At 49.0% G+C, this 22,572-nt stretch overlaps 1 protein-coding gene across 1 annotated transcript; it reads right to left on the bottom strand.

Annotated features, from left to right (window-relative positions):
* Positions 1–8,662: 8,662 nt before the first annotated feature.
* Positions 8,663–22,348, bottom strand: TCHP (trichoplein keratin filament binding). Its single transcript, XM_082417532.1, has 13 exons — positions 22,195–22,348; positions 20,683–20,876; positions 19,712–19,922; positions 19,047–19,103; positions 17,603–17,671; positions 16,745–16,918; positions 15,796–15,908; positions 15,545–15,611; positions 14,285–14,457; positions 13,354–13,435; positions 11,794–11,979; positions 11,068–11,211; positions 8,663–10,020 (listed from the first exon to the last, which is right to left on the bottom strand). Exons 2-13 carry the CDS (start codon positions 20,874–20,876, stop codon positions 9,988–9,990), a joined length of 1,503 nt encoding a protein of 500 aa, XP_082273658.1. The 5' UTR covers positions 22,195–22,348; the 3' UTR covers positions 8,663–9,987.
* Positions 22,349–22,572: the final 224 nt, after the last annotated feature.

Below are 22,572 nucleotides of genomic sequence, written 5' to 3'. Positions count from 1 at the left end.
GTGCTCAGCAGATAGCTTTCTTACAAGAAGTCCTGCATCAAGGAATCAGTTCCATGTATCTTATCATGATGCATTTACTCCTCACGTTAAATTTTGTAAATTCAGCGAAAGCCAGCCGAGCGCAGGCGCCCTCCCTTCTCCTGGGCAGGTGATCGGGTGGCGAAGTCAGTTCGGTCTCTCGAGGCCCCCAGTCTTCTACTTTCAGAGCCAGGCTGTTGTGCGGGTTCACATGGGGGAGCTGTGGGATAGGTTTACACCGGGTTCAACAAGGATACCCACAGTCCCCGACAACTGTCCTCCCGACGGGTGACTTGGGGCACTTCTCCCAAATGGAAGAAGGGGTGGGGCAGCACGGGTGCCTTTCTAAGCGAGAAGCCCGGGGAAGATGGGGCATCCTCTCTGTGTGATCCAGCTCGTCCGAGGACCTCGCAGTTCAGACCCATCATCAGCTCACTCCCAGAGACAGCTCCTAGGGCAGGTGTTCTCCAGTGAGCCAGCATCAGAGCCCCTGGAGGGCTTGGGAAAAAGTCTCCTGTTCACCTCTGCTTCAGCAGCTCTGGGGCAGGGGCCCAAGAATCTGCGCTTCTCACAGGGTCCCAGGGCTGCTGCTGCTGCTGGTCCAGGGACCACACTCTGAGAAGCACCACTGTAGACCATTTTCAGGCCCCGCCACCAACACCGCACAGCTCCTTGCCTTCTGCTTTCAAGACACGCCTGGGACCCGGGACCCTTTACTGCAGTGTTGCAAAGCTTGCACCTGGACCCACCTCGCCTCAAGCTACAAAATACGGAGAAACTGTATTCGACTAAAAATAACTGTGTGCATGGGCAGTTGGGGCAAATTCTGGACCCAAAAGATACAAAAAGAAAGACAAAAAACAACAACTGCCATTTCTGAAGAGCCAGGAGCAAAAACAGTGTGTTGGGAGCAAAAGTAGGGTACTGAGCATGCCCCCTGCACTCGACACCACCTAAGGGGGAGGTAGAATACCTAAGCCACCCCTCCAGCCAGACCTCTGGACACAACCCTACCCTCACCCCATATAAGGAACAGGCTTGCCCCACCCGTCAGCTAGCGAGCAAGCCAGGGAAACTGTTGTTTGTTCTTGCTCCCCCCTGCTGCAGCAGGGGCCCCAATAAAGCCTTGCCTGAATTTCATGTCTGGCCTCTAGTCAATTTCTCTTGATTGGGGAAGGCCAAGAACCCTGGTCGGTATCACTTTTAGCCGTGTTTTTATAATAATTATAATTAAAGCTCACATTTATCAACTATTTACTCTGTGCCAGGCACCGTGCTGGGTTCCTTATGTATATTAACTTGTTGAATCCTATCTGCAGCCCTGTGAAGCAGGAGGAGTTGTTCCCATTTTACAGATGAGGAAGTTACACTTGAGGAGGTTACATCCCGCATCCAGGGATGAGGGAGAGCGTGTGAGTTATTGTCAGTCCGGTGTGTCTTCCTCGTAATCAGCCAAGGTGGGTTTTCATGACCCTAGAGGGGTCTGTGACTAAGGAGCTCAGAGAACGTGGCCTCTGTGCAGAGGTGAAGCCCGGGGAGGCTGCATCCCTGAAGGTCTGCGTAAGAGGTGATGTGAGATGATGTGAATAAAGGGCATTAGTAAGTAACTGGGGCACAGTCTTCTTGTGCCCATAAGACGTGTCTCACCCTTGAGCCCCAGGCACCAGGACCCCTCCAGCGTTTGTTGAGTGACCAACTGGCAGGACTGTCCACTGGCTCCCAAGCATGGGCATTGCTTTCCCAACCGTGGGGCTGCACAGAGGCGGCCTCACCACAGGGACAGCTTGGGGGCCATCTGAGGTTGACACTCTGCGAGGCTGTCCAGGAGCCGGTCCCCGTGGCCCACGGACACCGGGCAGAGGTGGCCACCAAACCAGAAGCCAGAGCCACACCAGGTGGGACGGATTCCTTCATAGCTTTACGGGGGCATGTGGCAGCTCACCACAGAGTAGGTCCCCGGGGAGGGGCCTCTGGGGACAAGGAAAGGCACAGTGAAGCCCTGCTTCATCCTGCCCCCCCAAACATACCATCCTCCCTCCCCCACACCCAGGTCCTTGTTCACAAGCACAGCTTCCCTGGCCACGCTCCCCAAACTTCCCAGCCTATTTCTCGCCCCAGTGCCTCTTCTCCCCCAAATCCCTTTTCACCCCTCACCCCTTCCCAACACCTTCCCCTCTCTTCCCCCTCAGGCCCCTCACTCCTCTCCCTTCCTCTCCAGCCCTTGTAGCACCACCCTCTGTGTCCTGCCCCTGCCCTCAGCCTTCTCTTCACCTCCTTTCCCTTTCAGATCCCCAGGTAATTACCTCTCACCCAGCCTTGGCCTCTTCTCTTGCCTTAGTCCTGTAAGCTCCGTCTTTCTCCCAGGTCCTACTTTCCTCAGGAGCCCAGGACACATTACAGACAGGAAGTCTGGTCTTACAATTTGCACACACATCCCCACCCACACTATGGCCTAAGAGTGGCTCTTAGCCCCCCTCGCCCCACACCTTGCTATCTGCTTCCCTCTCCCAGCCCTCCCCTCTCAGGACCTCTCCCTCTTTCAATACTTCCCCACCCTACCCCACCCCGTTCCTTTCAGACCAGAGGGGCTGAGTTCATACTGGCATTCATTGTGTGCAGTCACTGGGCTAAGTGCAATTTTCTACGGTAGCAACTGAAACAACCCCCCATTTTGCAGATGAGGAAACTGAGGCCCAGTTAGTGGTGGTGGAGCAAGTCAGAGCACGGGGCCTGTGCTCAACCATGGGGCACTTCCTGGCACAGTGGACCCTCCAGGATGAGGGCTGCAGGAATGTGGCAGACAGCAGACCTTCTGGAAGCAGAAGAGGGTGAGGAATGGCCACGACCTGGATAGAGGTAAGGTGGGAGGGAGGTGTAGGCAGACTCAGAGGCAATCCTCTTGCTTGGGAGCATCAAAGAGGAAGGCCGGGATGCTGGTCTCTGTGTGGTCTTCTGCCCACCCTGGGTGCCAGGGGAGTTTAAAGGAATGTTGAACACTGAGTTTTTGTGTTGTCTTCCAATTCCGTGTTTGCCACAGTATTTCTTGTCTTTTCTGTCTGTTTCAAATTGAGACATTTGGTAACCGCTACTCAAAGTCAGACTCGGATCTATGAGTGGAGGATGTTGCCCAATTCAGCTGTTTCAACAGTTCAGGGCCTCACAGATCCCACAGGGCACGTAGAGGCACCCAGTTCGGCCCTCCTGGAAGGAGCAGCCCTGTGCCTGCTGCTGGAAGCCAGGGGGGCTCCCTCCAGGGAACTGGATGGGACTCCCCGCACTCAGGGAGGGAGGGAGGAAGCTGGCTCAGTGGAGGAGCGCAGCCTATCGGCCTGCTGCTTCCTATTCAAGCAAGGTGGAAATCCTGCCGGAGTCCAGCAGCAGAGATGAGGGTGCTTCCACCACTGGCAGGTTGTTTACTGGGCAGGGGAGGAGGCGGGGATCCTCTTGACAGGAAAAATAGGTCCGTTTGAGCTTGGTGGTTTCGGTATCTATCTTACCCATCCTCACATCCCCATTCTCCACTTTTCATGGATGAAGAACTGGCCCAAAGAGGGGTCACCTGGCCCCTAAGTGGTGGGGCATCAGGACAGGAACCCAGGCCAGCCTGGGCCACAGCCTCTGCCCTTCCCCCTCCATTCTGTTCACCCCACCTCCCCCAACTTGGACTCTTACGTACAGAAACGTGTCTAACGCATCCATGCAGAATTATAAAGTGGCCCCCTGTGTCTCTGCCACCAGGTCAAGAAACAGAGCATTGCCTTTGCATTAGAAGGCACCATGGGTCCTTCCTTCCCCAGACTTTAGTGCTAATTGCTTCCTTGCTTTTGGTTGAACACCTGTGTGTACCCCTTTTTAAGTAAGAGCTTTCTTTTGCCTGTTTTCAAACTTGTAACCGGAGCCACTGATGTATGCTTTTCTTCCTTCACATTGAGATTCAACGTGCGTGTGTAGCTCTATTTAGTACATTCCCCATGTTGTGCAGTCTTCACTGAACGTATACACCATGATTTATCTATCTAGTATTTTATGGATGGACGTTTGAGTTTAGTTTTTGGCTCTTATGAAAAAAACTGCTTTGAAAAATATATCTTCTGGTACATGTGTTGTATGTTTCTGTAGGGTATATGTATACCTAGGTGTGGGACTCCTGGGTCATAAAGATGTGCATCTCCAAACTGTAACACTGTTTCCATGCTGTCTTCCAAAGGGTTGTACCAGCAGAAGATGAGATTTCCCCTTGTTCTACATCTTCATCAGCAGTGGTGTAATAAGCAGTTTTAATGTTGCCAATCCAGTGGGCTTGTATCTAGTAGTTTTAATTAGCATTTCCTGATCTATAATTCAGCTGAGTGCTTTTCCATGTTTATCATAGCCATTTAGATTTCCTGTTTGGTGAAGTGCCTGTTTGAGTGTTTACCTATTTTTCATTAGGTGCTGTTTTTTTTCTTTTTTAATTATTCATAGGAGGGTTTTTTTTTTTTTTTTAATGTTCTGACCATTTTGTTGCTATCTGTGTTGCAAACGTCCTTGCCCATTCTGTGGGCATGCCTCCCTCTCAGGTGTCTTTTGAAGCTTTTTTAATGTAGTCAGATTTATCAATCCTTTCCTTATGGTTAGTGTTCCTTGGGTCTTAAGAAACCTCCCCTACACTAGATTACTATTATGTTTTACTTTGATATAATCGTAGACCCACAAAATAATTGCAAAAACTGTCCCCCGTGCCCTTCACTCAGCTTCCCCCAGTGGTGACATCTTACATAACTATAGTACAATATCAAAATCAGGACACTGCTTTTGGTGCAATCACAGACCTCATTCAGATGTCATAGATTTTAGACACATTTGTGTGTGTGTAGTTCTTGCCATTTTACCACGCAAGTAGGTTCCTGTCACCACATGAAGATACAGACCTGCTGCATCACCAGACACCTCCCTCCTGCTGCCCCTTGAGTCATACCCATCTCCTGGCAACCATGAATCTGTTCTCCCTCATTTTCTCCTTTCAAAAATGTTATATATGTGGAACCATATAGCATGTGACCTTTTGAGACTGGCTTTTTCACTCAGCGTAATACCCATCCAAGTTGTTCAGAGACCGAGGTCATGGGGAGGGGGCCCAGAAACCACTGTAGGACTGTGTCCTGACCAGAAACCTTCCACACCCATATTTGGAAATGGGTCCTTAATTTCTTCCTGCCAGAGGGTAGGAAATACCTCCTTAAGGAATAGAGGCTGGGTTATTTAGTTTTGGTTTATCTTGTAGTTTTGTTAATTATCTAGTATCTGCCTTTTTCTTTGTTTGTTTTTTTAATAACATTTTCCCTCATTTCAAAGGTTATAAATGTTCTCTGTGGAAAATATAGAAAAGCACCCAAAATGAGAAATACCCATTATCCCAACTTTGAGAAATACCCACAAATATTATGTTTCCTTAAAAATGAAGTTACGTAGCTATTGCTTTTGAACAACTTTTTAACACAGCATGAACATTTCTCCAGAATTTTCAGAAAATTTTAAGCATTCCATTTCATTTTAATTCACTGTATAATACCCCAAACTCAAACAGCCTCCTGGTGTTGGACAATAGGTTATCAGTTTTTGCTACTCTAACTAATGCTGTGAGGAACATCTTTGTTCCAGTCTGATTATTACTTATGTTCCTGGGCCAGGAGGCAGCTTGGTGCATTTAGGGAGGGCTCCTGGAAGGCTAGCCACTATGGGGCCTGGTAGGCCAGGGGAGGATTTGGGTCTTGGTCCTAAATGCAGAGGGACACTGTTGAAGACAGTGAAAGATTTTCATTTCAGGTGTGTGTTTGTAAAAGATCTGCAGGATGGAGAGAAAAGTGAGGTGGATGGGTGACTACAGGCAGAAGTCAGTGGTAGGGATGAAAGATAGATAGATGGTGGTGAGAGGGAGCAGAGTGGATGGACTCAGAGATTTCAGGTCAAAGTAGCAGGACTCAGTGCCCTGGGGTATGGTTCCTGCAGCGGGCAGGTGGATGGTGGTGCCATTCACTTATCTGAGAACGCTGCAGGAGGGCCAGATGGCTGTTGCTGTTGTTTCGTTTAATGATGGGAGTTTAGGAGAGATCTTTTGATTATTCTTGTTGTGCTGAGTTTGAGGCATCTTTGGGGCATATAGTGGAAATGTCAGAGCGCTAGCAGATATAGGAGTCAGGACCAGAGATACAGATCCAGGAGTTATCGATGTGTACATGGCACTGGATGCGAGGGACCTGGCTCACATCATGTAGGAAGGGCCTGTGTGGTGCCTGGGCCTGAAAGGCTGGCAGAGGCCAAAGTAACTCTGCATAGGTGCCCAAAGAACCCCGCTTGTATCGTCAAGAATGTGTATGGTAACTGTAAGCCAGGCTGTTCAGTTTGTCTCAGGAGTGACAAGTCAGCAGCATGAATGACAGTGCCACACGGCTTGGTTAATCTCACACATGGGGAACTCTCAACATGGCAATGTTCTCTACCATAAATGGTGCTGCATAGAAATGGAGGATTGGGTGTTTAGGGGGAAAAAAATGAGCAAAAGGGAAGTCTTTTAGGTCAGCTAATAACCAAAATGAGAAAAAGAGTGCCAAAGCACTACAAGGACAGTGTCACAACATAAAACAAGGCTTTCCCATCATCATCACTGTAAGGCTGAAATAGTTCTTCTAGCTATCTAGCCAGAGATAATCTTGAATGTGTGTAACATAAGTTATGTGTCAAGATGTTTATAGAAACACTATTTTTATTTATTTATTTACTTTTTGGCCTCGCCAAACGGCATGTGGGATCTTAGTTCCCCGACCAGGGAGTGAACCCGTGCCCCCTGCATTGGAAGCACGGAGTCTTAACCACTGGACTGCCAGGGAAGTCCAAGAAACACCATTTTTTAAAAAAAATCAATTAATTAATTAATTAATTTTTTGGGCTGTGTTGGGTCTTCGTTTCTGTGTGATGGCTTTCTCTAGTTGTGGCAAGTGGGGGCCACTCTTCATCGCGGTGCGCGGGCCTCTCACTATCGCGGCCTCTCTTGTTGCGGAGCACAGGCTCCAGAGGCGCAGGCTCAGTAGTTGTGGTTCACGGGCCCAGTTGCTCCGCAGCACGTGGGATCTTCCCAGATCAGGGCTCGAACCCGTGTCCCCTGCATTGGCAGGCAGATTCTCAACCACTGCGCCACCAGGGAAGCCCGAAACACCATTTTTAAAAGAAAAAAATTAGAAGCCAAATGAGAATGAATAAATAATAATACCATCATTAATACCATTTATATTAGCACCCCAAAAATGAAATACTTATGTATAAAGTCAATAAAAAATTAACTTAAAAAAATCACATGCCTATATCCTTTGAGGTAGATTATTTTTTCTACCTTTTAGAACTTCTGAGTGATCATAACATTAAGTCAGAAAGTAAATAACCCTCTAAAATGAAGACATGACAATGTCAAACTCCCTAAAATAAAATTCCATGTGGCTTCACGGCTGAAGTTCGGCAAGGTCAGCAGGCACTGCTAACGTTAATGCTTTTGAAGGCATTATAATGATGCTTTATATTTTATGAAGACTGAAAACTATCTAAAAACCCAGATTGTGAAAAAATATTCATTATATTCATAAGGAAATATGGATATACTGAATATATTTGTGGCACACATGGTTCCTTCAGTCCCATGAGTTACAACTGGCTCTGTGCCCGCCAGTGACTCCTGCTTATCCGTGCACTTGTGTGATTCCTGTGCCTGTTCTTGTTCAGCTTTTTAACTTCCCCAGGCCTCGCAGAGCATCCACCCTAAACAGGATATGTGCTGAGGGAGCAAAAAGAGTGAGAATCGTTTACACACAGAACATGTTAGTAATGGCTTCAACACCATCTGTTCTAAAGGAATTGAACCTTGTAGAAGAATCTGCTATAGAATGATCTATAAATCATTAATTTTACAGTAAGTAGAAAAAGGTGCTTAAAACAATAAAACCAATATATGTGTATATATATAGCTACAACACAATCAATAGATAAGAGCTAAGAAGAGTATGTGCTATGCCAGAAACAGTGGAATCTCTAAATCTGGAAACAAAGATTGAGGCCCAGTTTAGAGAGGAAACATTTAAATATATTAGGGTGTAGAACCAGTATAATGTAATTTTTAATGCTAATAAGATTCCTGCCAGGCTTCAAAAACAAAAAACTCAAAGAAATAAAAAATATTCAGTAAACCTGCAAGCCATGCAGTGTGGCCAAAAAAACAAAAAACAGATAATCTGGGGGAATTCCCTGGTGGTCCAGTGGTTAGGATTCTGCACTTTCACTGCTGAGGGCCCGGGCTCAATCCCTGGTCGGGGAACTAAGATCCCACAAGCTGCGTGGCGTGGTGGAAAAAAAAAAATTCTGTCCACATCGATTCTGTCCTGGAGCTTGGACAATGTATGACTGCTAATAATTCCCTGTAGTCTACTTAGAAGAGGCTCCAATGGAAATGAGAGACAATACCACTTTCACAAGAAAAATGAATATAACCTAGAAAACGTGACCATAGAAGATATTCAAACCTGTAAGAGATGTGGACTAAATCAGTAAAAACCTATCATTCTTTACAACCCACTTTGCAGCAATTAATAAAAGCAACAATGACAAAGCTTGGAAGCAATGCTCTCGAACCAGAACTTTATTTCACAATTAATGAACATCTGAAAGAAGGGAAGTAAATATGAGCACACATAATGAAAGTGGCGCTCAGGGGATCATAGCCAAAGAAATGTAAGACAAGAAAATGAAAAACAGGTTAAGGATGCAGTTCGCAGCTCAATTTGTTTCTACAGCACAATGGAAGTGAAAGGCAATGCAGCCCTTAGACTCGGGATTTTTTAATAAACTCTGTTTTAATAACCTGGAACCCAGCCCTGTAATTAGCTGTAATTTACTGAGATATGGAATCTTGAACACAATATAATGAAAACTGAAACCTCAGAGGAGGAACATGAAAAAAATACAAGTCATAAAAATACGATTATTGCTGCAAGGAACTTAACAGCTATTTATAGAGATAAATCTAGGACTATGTCACATTGATAGAACAGTGGGAAGACAGACTTTTGGCCGATCTGTGGTTGAGTCTGATTTTGTTTTTTCAGGTTCAGTGCCCCTTCCTCTGGGCACATAAATCCCAGAAGCCTGCATATAGCTGAGCCCTTCCCAAGACACTAGAGGTCCAAGGTGTCATGCCAAAAGGTTAGCCAACCAGGTGACCTTCTGAGGTCCCCTTTTGAGGCTCAGTTACATACACGTTGGGATCATCGCCCCCTGCCCCCACGCAATGCTCTATGGAAATTCTACCAAAATGCTTCTTCAAGGAGGAAAGACTCATTTATCACCACCATTTTAGAAAGCATCCATGGACGACATCAGACTGTCTCAGGGTTCATAGTTCTTTTCTTCCATAAAACAAGACGTGATCATTTTGGGACAACTAAATTAATAAATCCTGAAATTAATAAACTGTACCAAGACCCACAAATTTGTTTTCAGTAGAATAGTTAAATTTAAATGGCAATTTTAAAAACTGAAAAACTTCTCTGTCTCTAGCTGGAGTCCTCACTGGAGGTTGACAATTAGGGGTGAGACAACAGGAAACCATGTATCCTGTCGTGGAACACAATGTGTAACTCCTAGCACTGATTTAGAATCTACATTATTTATCAACATATTACAAGACTGTGACAGCACTGACAACGTGTTAACTATGAAGCCCCTTTCTAGGATAAGAAAGGCAGGAAAGGGCCTCCTGCTGCATGCTGCAAATCCATCACAGCTTAAAGTCTGGCCAGACCCTCTCTCTGTTTAATTGTGGAACTGAACAGGCTCGCTTAACTATTTTACAGTGACCCGAACGCTGGAACAGAACACGTAAAACGGTCTGGCGGCGGCACGTCAGAGGCCTCACCAACCTTGCTCTCTGTGTTTACAGTACCAACAGAGTCAGTTCCAAGCAATTCTGGGATGTCCATAAGGCTGAGAAGAGAAAGAAAACATAAGACTGATTAGGTCAGCAGTCTCTGGAGCACTGGAAATTAATCTCATTTTAAGAAAGAGCCACAAGCACAGTATAAATGGCTATTTTCATTTACAGCTGAAAAGTCTTTGACCCTAGGCCCTAAATGAGGCCCTCTTTTTTTTTTAAGTACCAGCTCTAAGTAACATTTCACGTGGCTCTTTGAGACCTTGATCTGAGACGCTCACTGATCCATGATGGAGTAAGTTTAGAAAATGCTGTTCCCTGCGCCTTGAGATCCCCGGCCAGTTAAGACACTGACGTTCTGCAGCAGGTGTGGTACCTGCTCTGTTTCATCAGCGTCCCAGAGTTTCTGACCACAGAGGAGCCGGCCTCTCTGTTAGAGCGCCAGAGTGGCCCTGCTAAAGGAGGGACAAAGGCGACACGCCTGCTGAGCCCTCAGTCAGTTCCTGGGTGCTTTAGTCATCAGCTCCCTTGAAGCAGGGGTGACGGCCTCTGCTTCTCTGTGATCCCCCAATGCCCCGCATCGGGGGTCACTCAAGTAGTTCGTGAGGCAGGGAAAGAAGGAAGGAGAGGATCAGATGACAGGGAGGGGGCAACCGCAGGTGCCGAGGGCAGGAGAGGAAGGGAAACAAGCCCCTGGTCACCCCGGTCAGCTGGGCTCTGCTGTCTGGACAGTTAGGACCCAGCACCACTGTGCCTTCACCTCTCACCAGCCACGCCAAAGCTCTTCTTGGATTGTTCTCTATCCCGAACAGGGTGGCCAGGCACGCAGCTTAGCAGTCAGGACCTCAGTCCTTGGGCTGCAGCGGCAGGAGCCAGAGCAAAGTCGCCACAAGGGCTGTTTGAGGCCCAATGAAGGACCGAAACAGACGCTGTGTCAAGGTTCCCTACCAGTCGAGAAAGGAAGAAACACACAAGAGGAGGAGCAAGGAAGAACCTGAGCTGCTGGGAAGCAGCCCTGCGCCCTGGGCTGTGAGCGAGCCTGGGAGAGCAGGGCCAGGCTGAGCAGCACAGCAGTAGCGCCGTCCCCTGCGGCTCCCTACCTTGGGCCGGTAGCCCTGCTCGGCCATCATCTTCGCCTCCTGCCGCAGCAGGGCGTCTGTGAGCTGCTCTGCCTGCCTCGCCTCTTCTTCCTCCTCCTCCTCCTGCTGGTCCGCTTCCCACGCCTGCAGCTGGCGCTCTGCAACCTGGGCACCGAGAGCAAAGTCACCCGGGACGGGCCACAGGGCAGAACCCTGCCTCTGATCCAGAGGGACAGGCTCAGGTTCCCCCGCTGGAGCATCAGCGCTCAGCACTAGTGGTGGCAGTGCCCTCGTGGGAAGGACATTCGTGGTACTGAATGGTACCATGGTACTGGAGAGGTTATGTGTGTGGTAAAATGCACCTTGTAAAAAGCTGTGGACGTAGCCACGTGTTGGGAAGATCCTTTTGTGTTAACTATTAGGTACTGAATTGAATAAAAAGAGACTTGTGGCCAGTGAGCCAGGTGCTTGCAGATGCAGACAGGAAAGAGGCGAGGGACGGTAACAGCAGCCTTGTTCCCACAGGAGACGGAGGACCCGGAGCGGGGCTGGAGCTACAACCAGGAGGGTCAGGGTTCCAGCGGGAAATGAAAAGGGATGCTCTGAGCTCCCAAACATGGGCTTCCTGGACAAGGTCCAGGCCAGGCTGTGGAAATAAGTCAAGGGTCCCTGAACCCTGTGCCATGATGGCGCAGGAACCTCAGCAGGGCCTGCTGCCCGCACACTCATCCCAGGGCTCAGCCCCACCTGGGCTTCCAGCTCCTGCTTCCTGGCCGATTTCAGTTCTTCGCTCTCCTCTTTCTCACGATGAGCGGACTCTCTTGCCTCCTCAAGATCTCGAATAAGTTGCTCTCTGTGCCTCAGGGATTCCTCTTGCTCCCGTCGGTTTTGTTCAATCTTTTCCTGTATTTGTTGTCGTCTCCCTGTCAGAACCTATCCTCAGTGGAAAGGAAGAGGGAAGATTTTGCTTAGACTTTAACAGATGCCTGTTCTATCAGCCGTGGACAGTCTGCAGCTGCAGCTACACGGAGACCCAGCCTAATCCTCAGCCTCAGGCCCAAATAGACTAACGAAGGCAAGCCCAGACTACGGGATCAGTCCAAACAATCGGCCACGTTTCCCACACGTCCCCATCGCACACAGAGTGCACGCGGACTGTGCGTATGGAGACAGCCGAGCACCAAAGAGATCAAAGCAGGCAGGGATGGAGCTCCGTCTCCAGGGCACAGACACACAGCAACAAGGTGACTCTCACTCCCTATCAGTGAGTTCTAGAAAAAGTAAGAAACCACAAGCCACGTAGATGGCCAGAGGCAGAGTCTGGGTCATCCTACCAACCTTGTGGATTTAAATTTACTGCTCAAAGCAGCAGAAACCTGCTGTGTTTGATTCTTGGCCAGAGCAGGATTATGTCCAGATGATGGTCAGGACTTGGGAACGAGGAATAGCAGGAAGCCACCTGCCATACCCAACAGTCATGCTCTCTGGGGGGGACATGTAAAGTGGCCACAATGAGGAGGAACATTTTAAATGGGGAAAAAAAATAAAAAGATGCTGGAGAATATCTGGTATTCACAAAAGTGAAAAAGCACCAGTTGAGACCGGATTTCCCATGGGTTCTAAAATGTAGCATGCTGGCATGCACAGAATATAATTTCCATTTTAAACCACTTTAAGATAACTTCCAATACATGGATAATAAAGACTTTTTTTCCCCCCAAAAGATTTCCTTTGAATTGGGGTGTGTCTTATAATGCACTACTTATATATGATAAATAAAACAGTTATGTTCTTTAGTCTAATTCTGGTTTTGCACCCCAAGAAAAAAATCCTAAATGTGGAAAAGGCTTCTGCACCAAGATGTTCACTGCAGTAACATATAACAGCTCAAAATCAGAAAAAAAATGGATCCACAAAAGGAAATGGAAAAACAAACTACTGTATACCCACAAGATATATTACACAGCCATCAAAATGACATTTACAAAGAAGATATAATAGTATAATAAAATGATCAAAATCAAATAGCTCAGTATAATATGTAGAAAAAACATTACCCATAGAAACAGAAGCGTAGAAGGAAATAAACAGTGGCTGTGTAGATGATGTAGATGGTGACTGTTTTTTTTCTTTTTACTTTTCTGTACTGAATTTTTTCCTAGTAAGCGTATATTACTTTTATAATGATATTGAAAGTCCACTGAAAATGCCCAGAGGGGACTCTGTTCCCAGAACATTTGGCAGGGTCAGCACGTGGTCACCAACCCCCGACACCCGCCCAGCCACCTGCGCCCGTTCCCGGATTACCTCGCTCATCAGCCGGTCTCGAGCACTCCTCTCGCGGGCCCACTCGGCCTCTCTCTTTTCCCACATTTCCTTAGCCTCCTCCCTAGGGAGACACAGAGAGGATGACAGCTGGATCCTTACCACCACCGGTGGTAGAAGAGAACCAAAGGACCAACAGGGCTCCAAGGCACCAGGTAGCACACACCTTCTGTGCGGCCGACCTCCAAATAAACTTTCAGCAGATTACAGGGAAGGACAACTTCACAGAAAGTATTACTATCGTAAGTACTTTAAGTTCCCTTTTTTAACACTCCATCTCCTTACAGAAAGCACTGGTGAAGACACGCACCCAGGACATTTAAACACTGAAGTGAATGGAACCATCGGGGCTGCAGAAGAGGAGGGGCACGCCGGTGCCTGAGTTCTGTCACCACGTTCCTGCGGTCACTCTAGCTCGCCCTGTGGCCTGGGGCAAGTGAGTGACTGCCTCGACTCCCCGTGACCCAAGTACTCTGTGACCCCAGCACTGGGCTGGATGTCAGGATTAAACAGGAGGAGGACCGTAAAGCACTTAGCACAGCGTCTGGCACACGGTAAGTGCTCAGTAAGTGTTACCTGTTATTCCATTACTTCCACCTACCAGATTAAGTTTTAGGATCCAGACCCATTCATATAGACCTAAGAAGCATTCAATGTCTCCATAATTTATAACAATTTCAAGTTTCTGAGATCTCAGATGAACAGATCCTTACGCTAAACCCTAACGGCTTCCACCTTAAATAACCCGAGGGAAACACCCCACAAGCCAGGTCCATTAGCAAAGATGTGCTCCTCACGAATGATGGACAGAGGAACAAGGATGGGAGTTTCATCAACAGCAGACAACCCTCACGGCGACCTGCTGACCTGCGGGGATCGAGGCACGAGTAGAGGCCAGGAAGCCACCTCTCACCTCAACAGCATCTGCAGCTCCGCCTCCCGCGCCCTCTCCAGTTGCAGCTGCTCCTCGATGACCCGCTTCATCCAGGCCACGTCGGCCTGGGCCTGCTCCCTCCGGGCCAGGTGCGCGCGCTGGTTCTCGTCCTCCTCCTCCAGCAGCGCCTGCAGGATGCGCCTGTCTGCCTCCTAGAGGAAGGACGAGGAAGCGCAGTGGGCGCGGTGCCCAGCCCTGCAGTAGCAACAGCCTCAGCTCCGCCAGCCCCTCGGCACTGAAAGCAGGCGTTCTGGGAAGACATGGGCTGTTTCCAGAGCGGGCAGGGTGTGATCACTTAGGGATGCTTTAGACGCCAGAGGCCCAGGAGCTTTTCTCTGCCCACAGGGAGAGACCCTCTGCCACTACATGCACGTCTCTGCCCTCGGACACATCTGGTAGCACAGCTTTTTAGAACACAATTTGCCAGAGGATATAAACTACAGAGACACAAATGCACAGAGATTTATGCACAAAGTGCTCACGGCGGCTGTTCCGTAAGAGGAAAGCCGACTGGGGTGGGAGAGCAACTCGCCCGTCCGGTCTCAGTGAGGGAGCCCATCAACATACTCGCCAGGAATACCGACAGCTAGTCAAAGAGAACAAGCTCAGTCTAAGAACACTGGTCTGGAAGCCTGAGGTGTACTCTTAGGTACTGTGCTGTGCAATGCCACTTCAAGTACATTTAAAAATGAAACTGAAAACCCCCCAAACTCACACTTCCCTGTATGTGTGTGTATGTAAATACAGTCGATTCCTGACTAACGTGGGTTTGAACTGTGTGAGTCCACTTACACACAGATTTTTTTCAATAAATATACTACTTGTATTTTTATTTTACAGATTTTTAAATTAACTAAGTGTTTGACGAGAGAGTACAGTACGTAGACTGAAATGAACTAGGGTTTGAGTCCTGATTCTAACCAAACTTTTAGCTTCCTGCCCTTCAGTGGGTCGTTTATCAATTCCTTTGTTTTTGAGGCAGAGAGAGCAGTACGCGGGTTTTCAACTCCGTGGGGGTCAGCACCCCTAACCCCCACGTGGTTCAGGGGTCAACTGCGTATCTAGAAAGATGTACACCCAAACAGACACCTCTGGGAGGGGCAGGGATTGCAGGGGCTGCTGGTCAAGGGGGCGATCTCACTTGGTGTTCTCTTATGAGAACGCACCCATTACTAAGTAACGGAAAACATGCTTTTCAAAAAAAGTGAAGGAAACGCCAGGCTGTCCCTTCAGATTTACCAGTTCCTCTTGGATCTGCTGTGTACGTCTATTGAGCTGCACGTTATACTGATGTCTCAAAAAGCGTCTAGAAATGAGAAAATATTGGTTGCCTTCAGTGTTTCCTAAAGAATTAAGCAGAAGTTAGACAGCTGCTTTCTGCAGATTGTATCCCGTTCGGTTTCAGGGTTACCAGTGCACGTCTGAGAAAGTGAGAGGCTCGCCCGCTTGGGGAAGGCAGGCGAGGGGTTGGGGGTCCTTCTCACACGCACCCCAGCTCCGCCTTCTGCCACAAGGCTGCCATCTGCTTCCTCTCTTCCTCCAGCCTCTCCAGCTCCCAGCGCTGCTTCAGCAGATTCTCCTGCTCCTTCTTTAGTTTGGTGGCCTATGGGTACAAGACGGTAAACCCAGGTAAGCGCATGAGAATCAGAGCTTCCTTCATCCCTCAGCAGACACGACGCAACAAGGGTGGCCTGGCCACCTGGTGCCAGGATCCCCTCCCACCTCTGGGGCTCTGAGCCCCTTGGCCCAGCTCACTCATTCATCTTGCTGGGCCTTCCCAACCCTGCCGACAAGGATGAACCCCTGCCTCGTGCTCCCACAGGGCCCTGCACTGTCCAAGCTTACTGTAACTAAACATCTGTCTCCCTGACCTGACACAGCTCCCAGCTGTATCCCTAGCAGCCAGCCCAGTGCTCGGCACTTAGAATACGTAGTGGGCACAACGGATCTAGTTCTTGAATCATTCTGGCCTGGGGAAGGGGGGAGTGCTCCCCTCGCCTGAATGAGAAGACCCAGCCCCTCAGAGCAACTGTGCACAGTATTCTCAAAACAGCTTCCTGGACCAAAGATCCTCATGGTTTGTGCCTTGAGACCCCCAAACTGCTAGTCTCCCGCGAGAGCTGCATGCCAGATCATCAGACTAAGTCAAGTCTACTAAGAGCACTTGAAATCCAAGTTCTCAGGAGGCTCTCAGACAGCAGGCCTCTCTACACACGTTTGAGAGGACAGGTGTTATCTCCTGATGGCTAACATTCTAGAATCTGGGCACAGAAAGAACCACAATCGGAACACGTGTCAGAAGGAGAACCCAGCGTTGTTTCCCTTCTTAGAATCACCCCCCGGATATGATCTCTGTTTAGTGCAGCTTTTTAAACGCCCGTTTCCTAACAACAAGGAGCTGCGAGCGAGGAGGCCCTGGCGGCCGGGGCTCGCCCTCACCTCCATCTCCTTCACCTTCAGCTCTTCCATCTGCTGGCGCAGCGCGTCTGCCTGCAGTTTACCCTCCAGTTGCCTCCTCTCCTCTTCTGCTTTCATCCGTTCCAGCGCTTCCCGTCGGGCTGTTTCATATTCATTTTCATACCGTTTTTCCTTTTCCTCTTCGGCGGCTTCTTGCTGCATGGAGCCAAAGGGACCCGGGGGTGAGTATCTGTAGCATGGAGCTGGCAAAGACCCAGCTCCCCACCACCGGTCAGCAGGCCTCAGGGCCCGTTCCTCATTCCAACACGTCTATACCCGAGGAGGCCACGCACTTATCAGCTGTGTGGCCCAGGCAAAGGTGCATCTTCCTGGGCTCAATTCTCACTGTGGGAACCATGGGAGGGGTGCTGCCCTCAGAGACGAAGCTGGGGAGGCTCTCAGCACAGTGCCTGGTACAGAGGAGGGGCTCAAGAACACTGGGGTTCCTTCCCTTCCACAAGTCAACAAAACACTTTCCAAAATGAACCCAGAGGTGAAGCAATGGGTCCACAGAGGTGTGGACTTTTATCCCCAGAGTTGCTGCTATAAACCAAGGTCGAGAGTTTATGACGTAAATTACATCAAAAGAGGGTGCTGCAACAGAAACAACCTTTAAGGATGCATGTTGCATCTACCATCAACCAGCCCTGGACGCCTTGTCTTATTCTGCCCCTGGGAGTGATCACGTAGGATTCTTGTCTGCATAAGAGCAACAAACATTCAGTTTTAACACGTGTTAAGTAAACCAAGAAGAAGTCTATTCCTGTATTGGAGTCATTAACATTGAAAACAAGAAACAAATTCAAAGACATGGAGACAGTCTCCCAACACATACCACACCTGTTTTTTTTCCTCTTTCTGTGTTTCCCAAGAGTTTATCACATGTTTCTTGTGAAGTTCCAATTCAATCTGAGGACGAGAAGGCAGAGAATAAACTTCCTCACTGATTCATTGGACACATATTCACTGCCAAGTACAGTGTCATGGCCTGGAATGTGGCCAGGTGTCTTATAAGGAAGTGCATGGTGACCCCAACATATACAGTCTGATTGCAAGTCAATTAGAAAACCAAAGGACCAGTCAATTCTAAACCATGTCAAGAATTGGAACAAAGTAACAAACTTTTCTTCCACTACCCTTGGGGCTGAGCGGGAACAGGTCAGCAGACACTGAAATGGAAATCTAACCTCAAAGGCCACCCTGGTAGGTCTAAAGCCTGCCAGGCCACAGGGCAGAAGCTGGATGAGGAACAGACGCAACCTTTGGCCTGGCTCCCCAGTACCCCCTCTGCAAAAGAGCAGCTATAAAAACAGGCACTACCTGTATCAATAGATGCAACAAATTTGGGGTAATTAATAAGAGATTTGGGTTTAAACAATCTTTTGGATCAGAAAATGAATTGTACCACTGTCCAAAAGCTTTTGTTTGGGAAATTGTTTATAAAAGTTTTTAATTTCTTCCTCAACTCACACATGTAAACATTTGCAACTAGCTTGAATGTTCTGAATGAACATCTGAGTACATGACTTTGGAGGAGCCACTGAAATCTACAAATGGCCGGGGAGAGGAGACCTCCCAGGTTTAGAGCTAAGCGCACGACACCCCAGAGCAGCCAGATGCTCTATTACTTGTGACTGGCAATTTCTACATGAAGTTATGAGTACATAAATTAACACCACCAAGTGTATACACAAACTATAAACTGAAATTAATTCATTATATCCTTCATGGGATTCTCTCCCTCTAGCCCAATCTCTGCTGAATGATGTCACCCCAGCCAAGACGCCCCGCTCTCTCCTTGCCCCGAAGCCTGTGGATTTGTCCCTCTTTCTCCTACCACCCCAGTTCTGACCTTCACCATCACTTGCCTGGGCTGCGGCAGCAACCCCTCAATTGACATCACCCCTTCCCGCCCACCTCGACATTGCTGCCAAAGCTGCAGCTCCCCAAAATGCAGCTGGGACCCTGTTGCACCTCTGCTTAAAATCACGCAGGCGCTCCCCAGCACTTCCAGGGGAAGGCCGTTATGAGGCCGTCCAAGGTGGCCCCTTCTGCCTACCCAGCCTCTGCCCTTGGGGTCCCGCCTCCCTATCAGACGTCCCAACCTCACAGCCACTTGTAGCTGTTAACCGAATGAACCAGATCTTCTGTGTGGGGCTCCTTTTCAAGGTGGCTGGAGTGATCTTTGTTTCACCCCAGCACAAGATGCAAGCTTAAAAACAAGATGGGAAACACGACTTCATCTACTTAGACAAATCAACAGAAGGATTTCCTTGGTTTTCACCTCTCGAAGTTTGGGGTTGTTCTTTTTCCAGTGTTCATACAAAAGCTGTTCAGCTATCTGTCAAGAAAACACAAAGAGGGAAGCCTGATGTCACTTTTCCAATCTGTCCACATTTTGGATAACCCACAATAGAAGTCAGCCCAGGCTAAGAGCTCCTCCACTGGCACGCCGGCACCGTGCCTGCCCTTCAGACCTCCCACATGCCTCACACCCACGGCGCTGGGAGCCAGACACCTGATTGGAAGCACACAGTGCTGACAAATGACTCTTATAATGGTGACAAAAGGGGGCCAAAATCTGATGCTACAGATGGGTCCTAGATACTAAAGATCTGTTTCAAAATATACAACAGGCTTAAAAACAGAGTTTGGGGCTCACCATTGCACACGACTACTTTAGAAGATAAAATATACCAGTCCCAGCCCTTTGTGGGACCAGAGAACTAGAATAAAGAAAAAGGACTCAGATGTAATGATTAAGGGGCCAAAGAGAATAGAGATGACTCATGGAAAACACACATAAAGAACAACTCAGAGTAAGCACTTTACCCGACTGGCTCTGGAGTGAACTGCGTCTCAACAGGTCAGAGCCCCCGAGGGGACCCCACGTGGCATCACTGACAGGCTGGGGACTCCCGCTCTGCAGCCTCCTAAAAAGCTACTTACCAGTTTCCTTTGCTCCTCTCGGGCTGACTTCAGATTCCCGTGCTGCTCCCGGATTCTTCTTTCCCTCGAGTTCATGCTCAGCCTCAGCTCCTCCAGTTCTCTGGCCAGCAGGTCCTGCTCCTCCACCAGAAGCTGCCTGAGTCTCTGCCGTCGGGCCTCCAGACGCTTCCTCCCCTCCTCCTTCATCTTCTCCCGCTGATAGGCGTGCATGCTGGGTAAGAAGGAGCCACCATCAACCAGATGTGCTACAGCCGCACAGGGAACACGTGGCTGGTTGTGTGGGTGACAGAGGCTGAGGCAGACAGAATGTGGTGACCCAGGAAGGTTTCTTCCAGCCAAAGTGAACAGAGGTGACAGAACCACTACGCATAACAGAATCTTGTTTTTGCAAGAAGAAAATGTATAATGGGCTTATATATGCGTGTGCTATCAGTACTAGCTAATATTATTTGAGCAGTTACCATGTACCAGGTACTACATACCTGGACGGTCTTATATTAATCATCACATAAATCCTATAAAGTAGGTTCTGTTTTAGCCCCACTTCACTGATGAGGAAACTGAGCTCATTCATACAGCAAGTGACACAGGGTTTCTATCTAGGTCTGTCTGACTCCAAAACCTATGCTTTTAACTTCAGTGTTTTTACATGTATTTCTACAGAAAATGGGTGTATGTGTGTATATATATTTACACACAAACACAAATGGAGAAGCGTATGGGAGGATATGCACCAGACAGTTCACTGTGGTTCTCTCCTGGGGGTATGGGGTTACAAAGGAGACTTCCACATTCTACACACATTTCTCATCATTTTATCTTTTTCAGTGCGAATGTGTTACTTCACTGATGATCTTTTTTTCAATTTCCAGTTGGAAAGACATCACTGTGCAGGTAATCCATGCTGTCCAGCCACACTCCCCCAGCAAGTGGCCCTCAACCCTAACCGATGGCGGTCACCACACAATTACCTCCTCTGGTAGGAGGCCTTGGAGCTCCATTCTGCCTGTTTGGAGCTGCAGACGTCAGACACCTTGAAGTAGCGGCTGTTCTGATCCCACTGCTGCCGAAGCTGGGCCTCCTGCTCCCGGCGTCGCTGTCGTGCAGCCTGCTGACCCGGGAGCCTCCGGCTGCACCAGGAGGAGGGCAGCGTGGGGAGTGCCATCTGAGGAGAACAGCAGTGGTAAGAAAATGAGCCTGCTGCAACCCCTCATCCCTTTAATGCGTGATCCTCACCCCTTGGCTGAACGCTGGAATCGCCTGGTAGAGCCTGGGTCCCACTCCAGACCAGTTAAAAAAGTCTTAGTGTAGGCCCCCAGGCACCAGCATTTTAAAAATGACTTGTCATCAGGGCTGCAAATCATCTACTTAAATAAGCGTGGACTGCACCGGGCTGTGAGCCAGACATCATGAAGGGCACTGCAGACAGAGACGGAGAACCAGTCCTGGCAATGCTGGACAAGCACACTGGGGACTTCTATGCTCTGCCTAAGGTAACATAGATAATAATTCAAGGAATTCGTGTGTGTGCCAAGCCCTTGACATATACGATCTTTTTCATTGTTACTATCGCCCCATTTTTTGGCAGGTGAGAAAACTTAAGTTCAAAGAGGTAAAATGACTTGCTCAAGATCACAAAACCAGGAAGTGGAGGAAATTTATAAAAGAGCTGGGATCCTAATTCATGTTAGTCTGAGATGAGGGCCCGGGCTCTGTAGACTGCAAGAGGCTGCCTGTTGGGACCAACATGCCCTGGCTTCGGCAACCCGCAGAGAGTGGCCCAATCCAGGTGTCACATCTGGAAGTGTTCTGGATTAGCATGGAGGGAGATCCCTCATCTTACGGATGGAGAAACCACCACCCAGAGAGAGGAATCAATTTGCATGGGTCAAGGAGCAATCTGGGGACACAGCTGGAGACTTGAAAGCAGAACCAGTCTCACTCCGGACACCTTTTCCCCTGGTCCAAAAGCTGCCCCATGTGCAGGGTCTACACAGTGCTTGGCTGTGACAGTGCTTAAGGAGCTTCTGTTGAATAAGCAAACTCAGAGTCCTCCGATCCCGAAGGAAAATGATCTGCGTGTATGGGCCGAGTTTAGCCTGAGGCTGCCAGTTTATGATCTGTCTTCAGACTGTGGCAGGCTTGCCAAACTTTTTTCTTTGCCCTGTGAGCCGCCCGCGGATAAATCTTTGCACCAGGAGTCGGAAAACTTAAGATTCCGGTCCCGGATCTGCCACCAACAAGCTGGGCTGCTCCCTGAAAAAGTCGCATCCCTCTGTAACAAACGCGGTTACAGAGGAAAGTGTCGGACCCAGAGCGCGCGCGGAGCAGAGTGAGAACGGGAAGCCGAACCCCCGGGCGCTCTGCGATCGCGTCCCGCGACGGCGGGCGCGCTTCCCGCCAGAGCGGGGCTGACTGCAGCGGGGCTCTGAGGGTTCCGGCCCCAAAGCCGGCCCCCGGCCGAGCCCAAACCCCCGACTTACGTTTCTCTGAGCCCCGGAATTTTCGAAGGCTGTCCCAGCCCGAGCTGCAGGATGCCCCAACCGAGCCCAGCCCGCCCCACGGCGACCCTCCGGATACAGCTACACCTACGCTGGCCGTTTCCCCGCTCGTTGCCGGGGCAACGGGTCGGCGACGGAGCGCCGCGAGGGCCAAGCCTCCTGCAGCGCGATTACTAGACGCGCCGAGAGGAAAAAGAAGGCTGTGTTTTTCTCTGGTGCCCCCGCGTGGTGGGCGGGAGCTCAATCGCAAACGTCGCTAGTCCTGGAAACAGGCAAGGAAAGAGGAAAAGAATCCATTCACTACACCAAATTCAGGATGAAGGTGAGGATGGGGGGAAATCAGAGGGATATGATAGGGGA

Source organism: Balaenoptera physalus (assembly GCF_965194825.1).
Source record: "Balaenoptera physalus genome assembly, chromosome: 12".
Classification (NCBI taxonomy): Eukaryota; Metazoa; Chordata; class Mammalia; order Artiodactyla; family Balaenopteridae; genus Balaenoptera; species Balaenoptera physalus.
The sequence above is the reverse complement of the archived record's forward strand: the minus strand, read 5'-3'. Positions and strand labels throughout refer to the sequence as shown.

Excerpts from the sequence above, each read along its gene's own strand:
- TCHP (XM_082417532.1), bottom strand. The coding sequence starts at position 20,876 with ATGGCACTCCCCACGCTGCCCTCCTCCTGGTGCAGCCGGAGGCTCCCG. Across the intron at positions 19,923-20,682 it reads AAGGCCTCCTACCAGAGGAG|CATGCACGCCTATCAGCGGG; the intron begins GTAATTGTGTGG and ends CTTCTTACCCAG. Across the intron at positions 15,909-16,744 it reads TGAAGGTGAAGGAGATGGAG|GCCACCAAACTAAAGAAGGA; the intron begins GTGAGGGCGAGC and ends TTGTACCCATAG.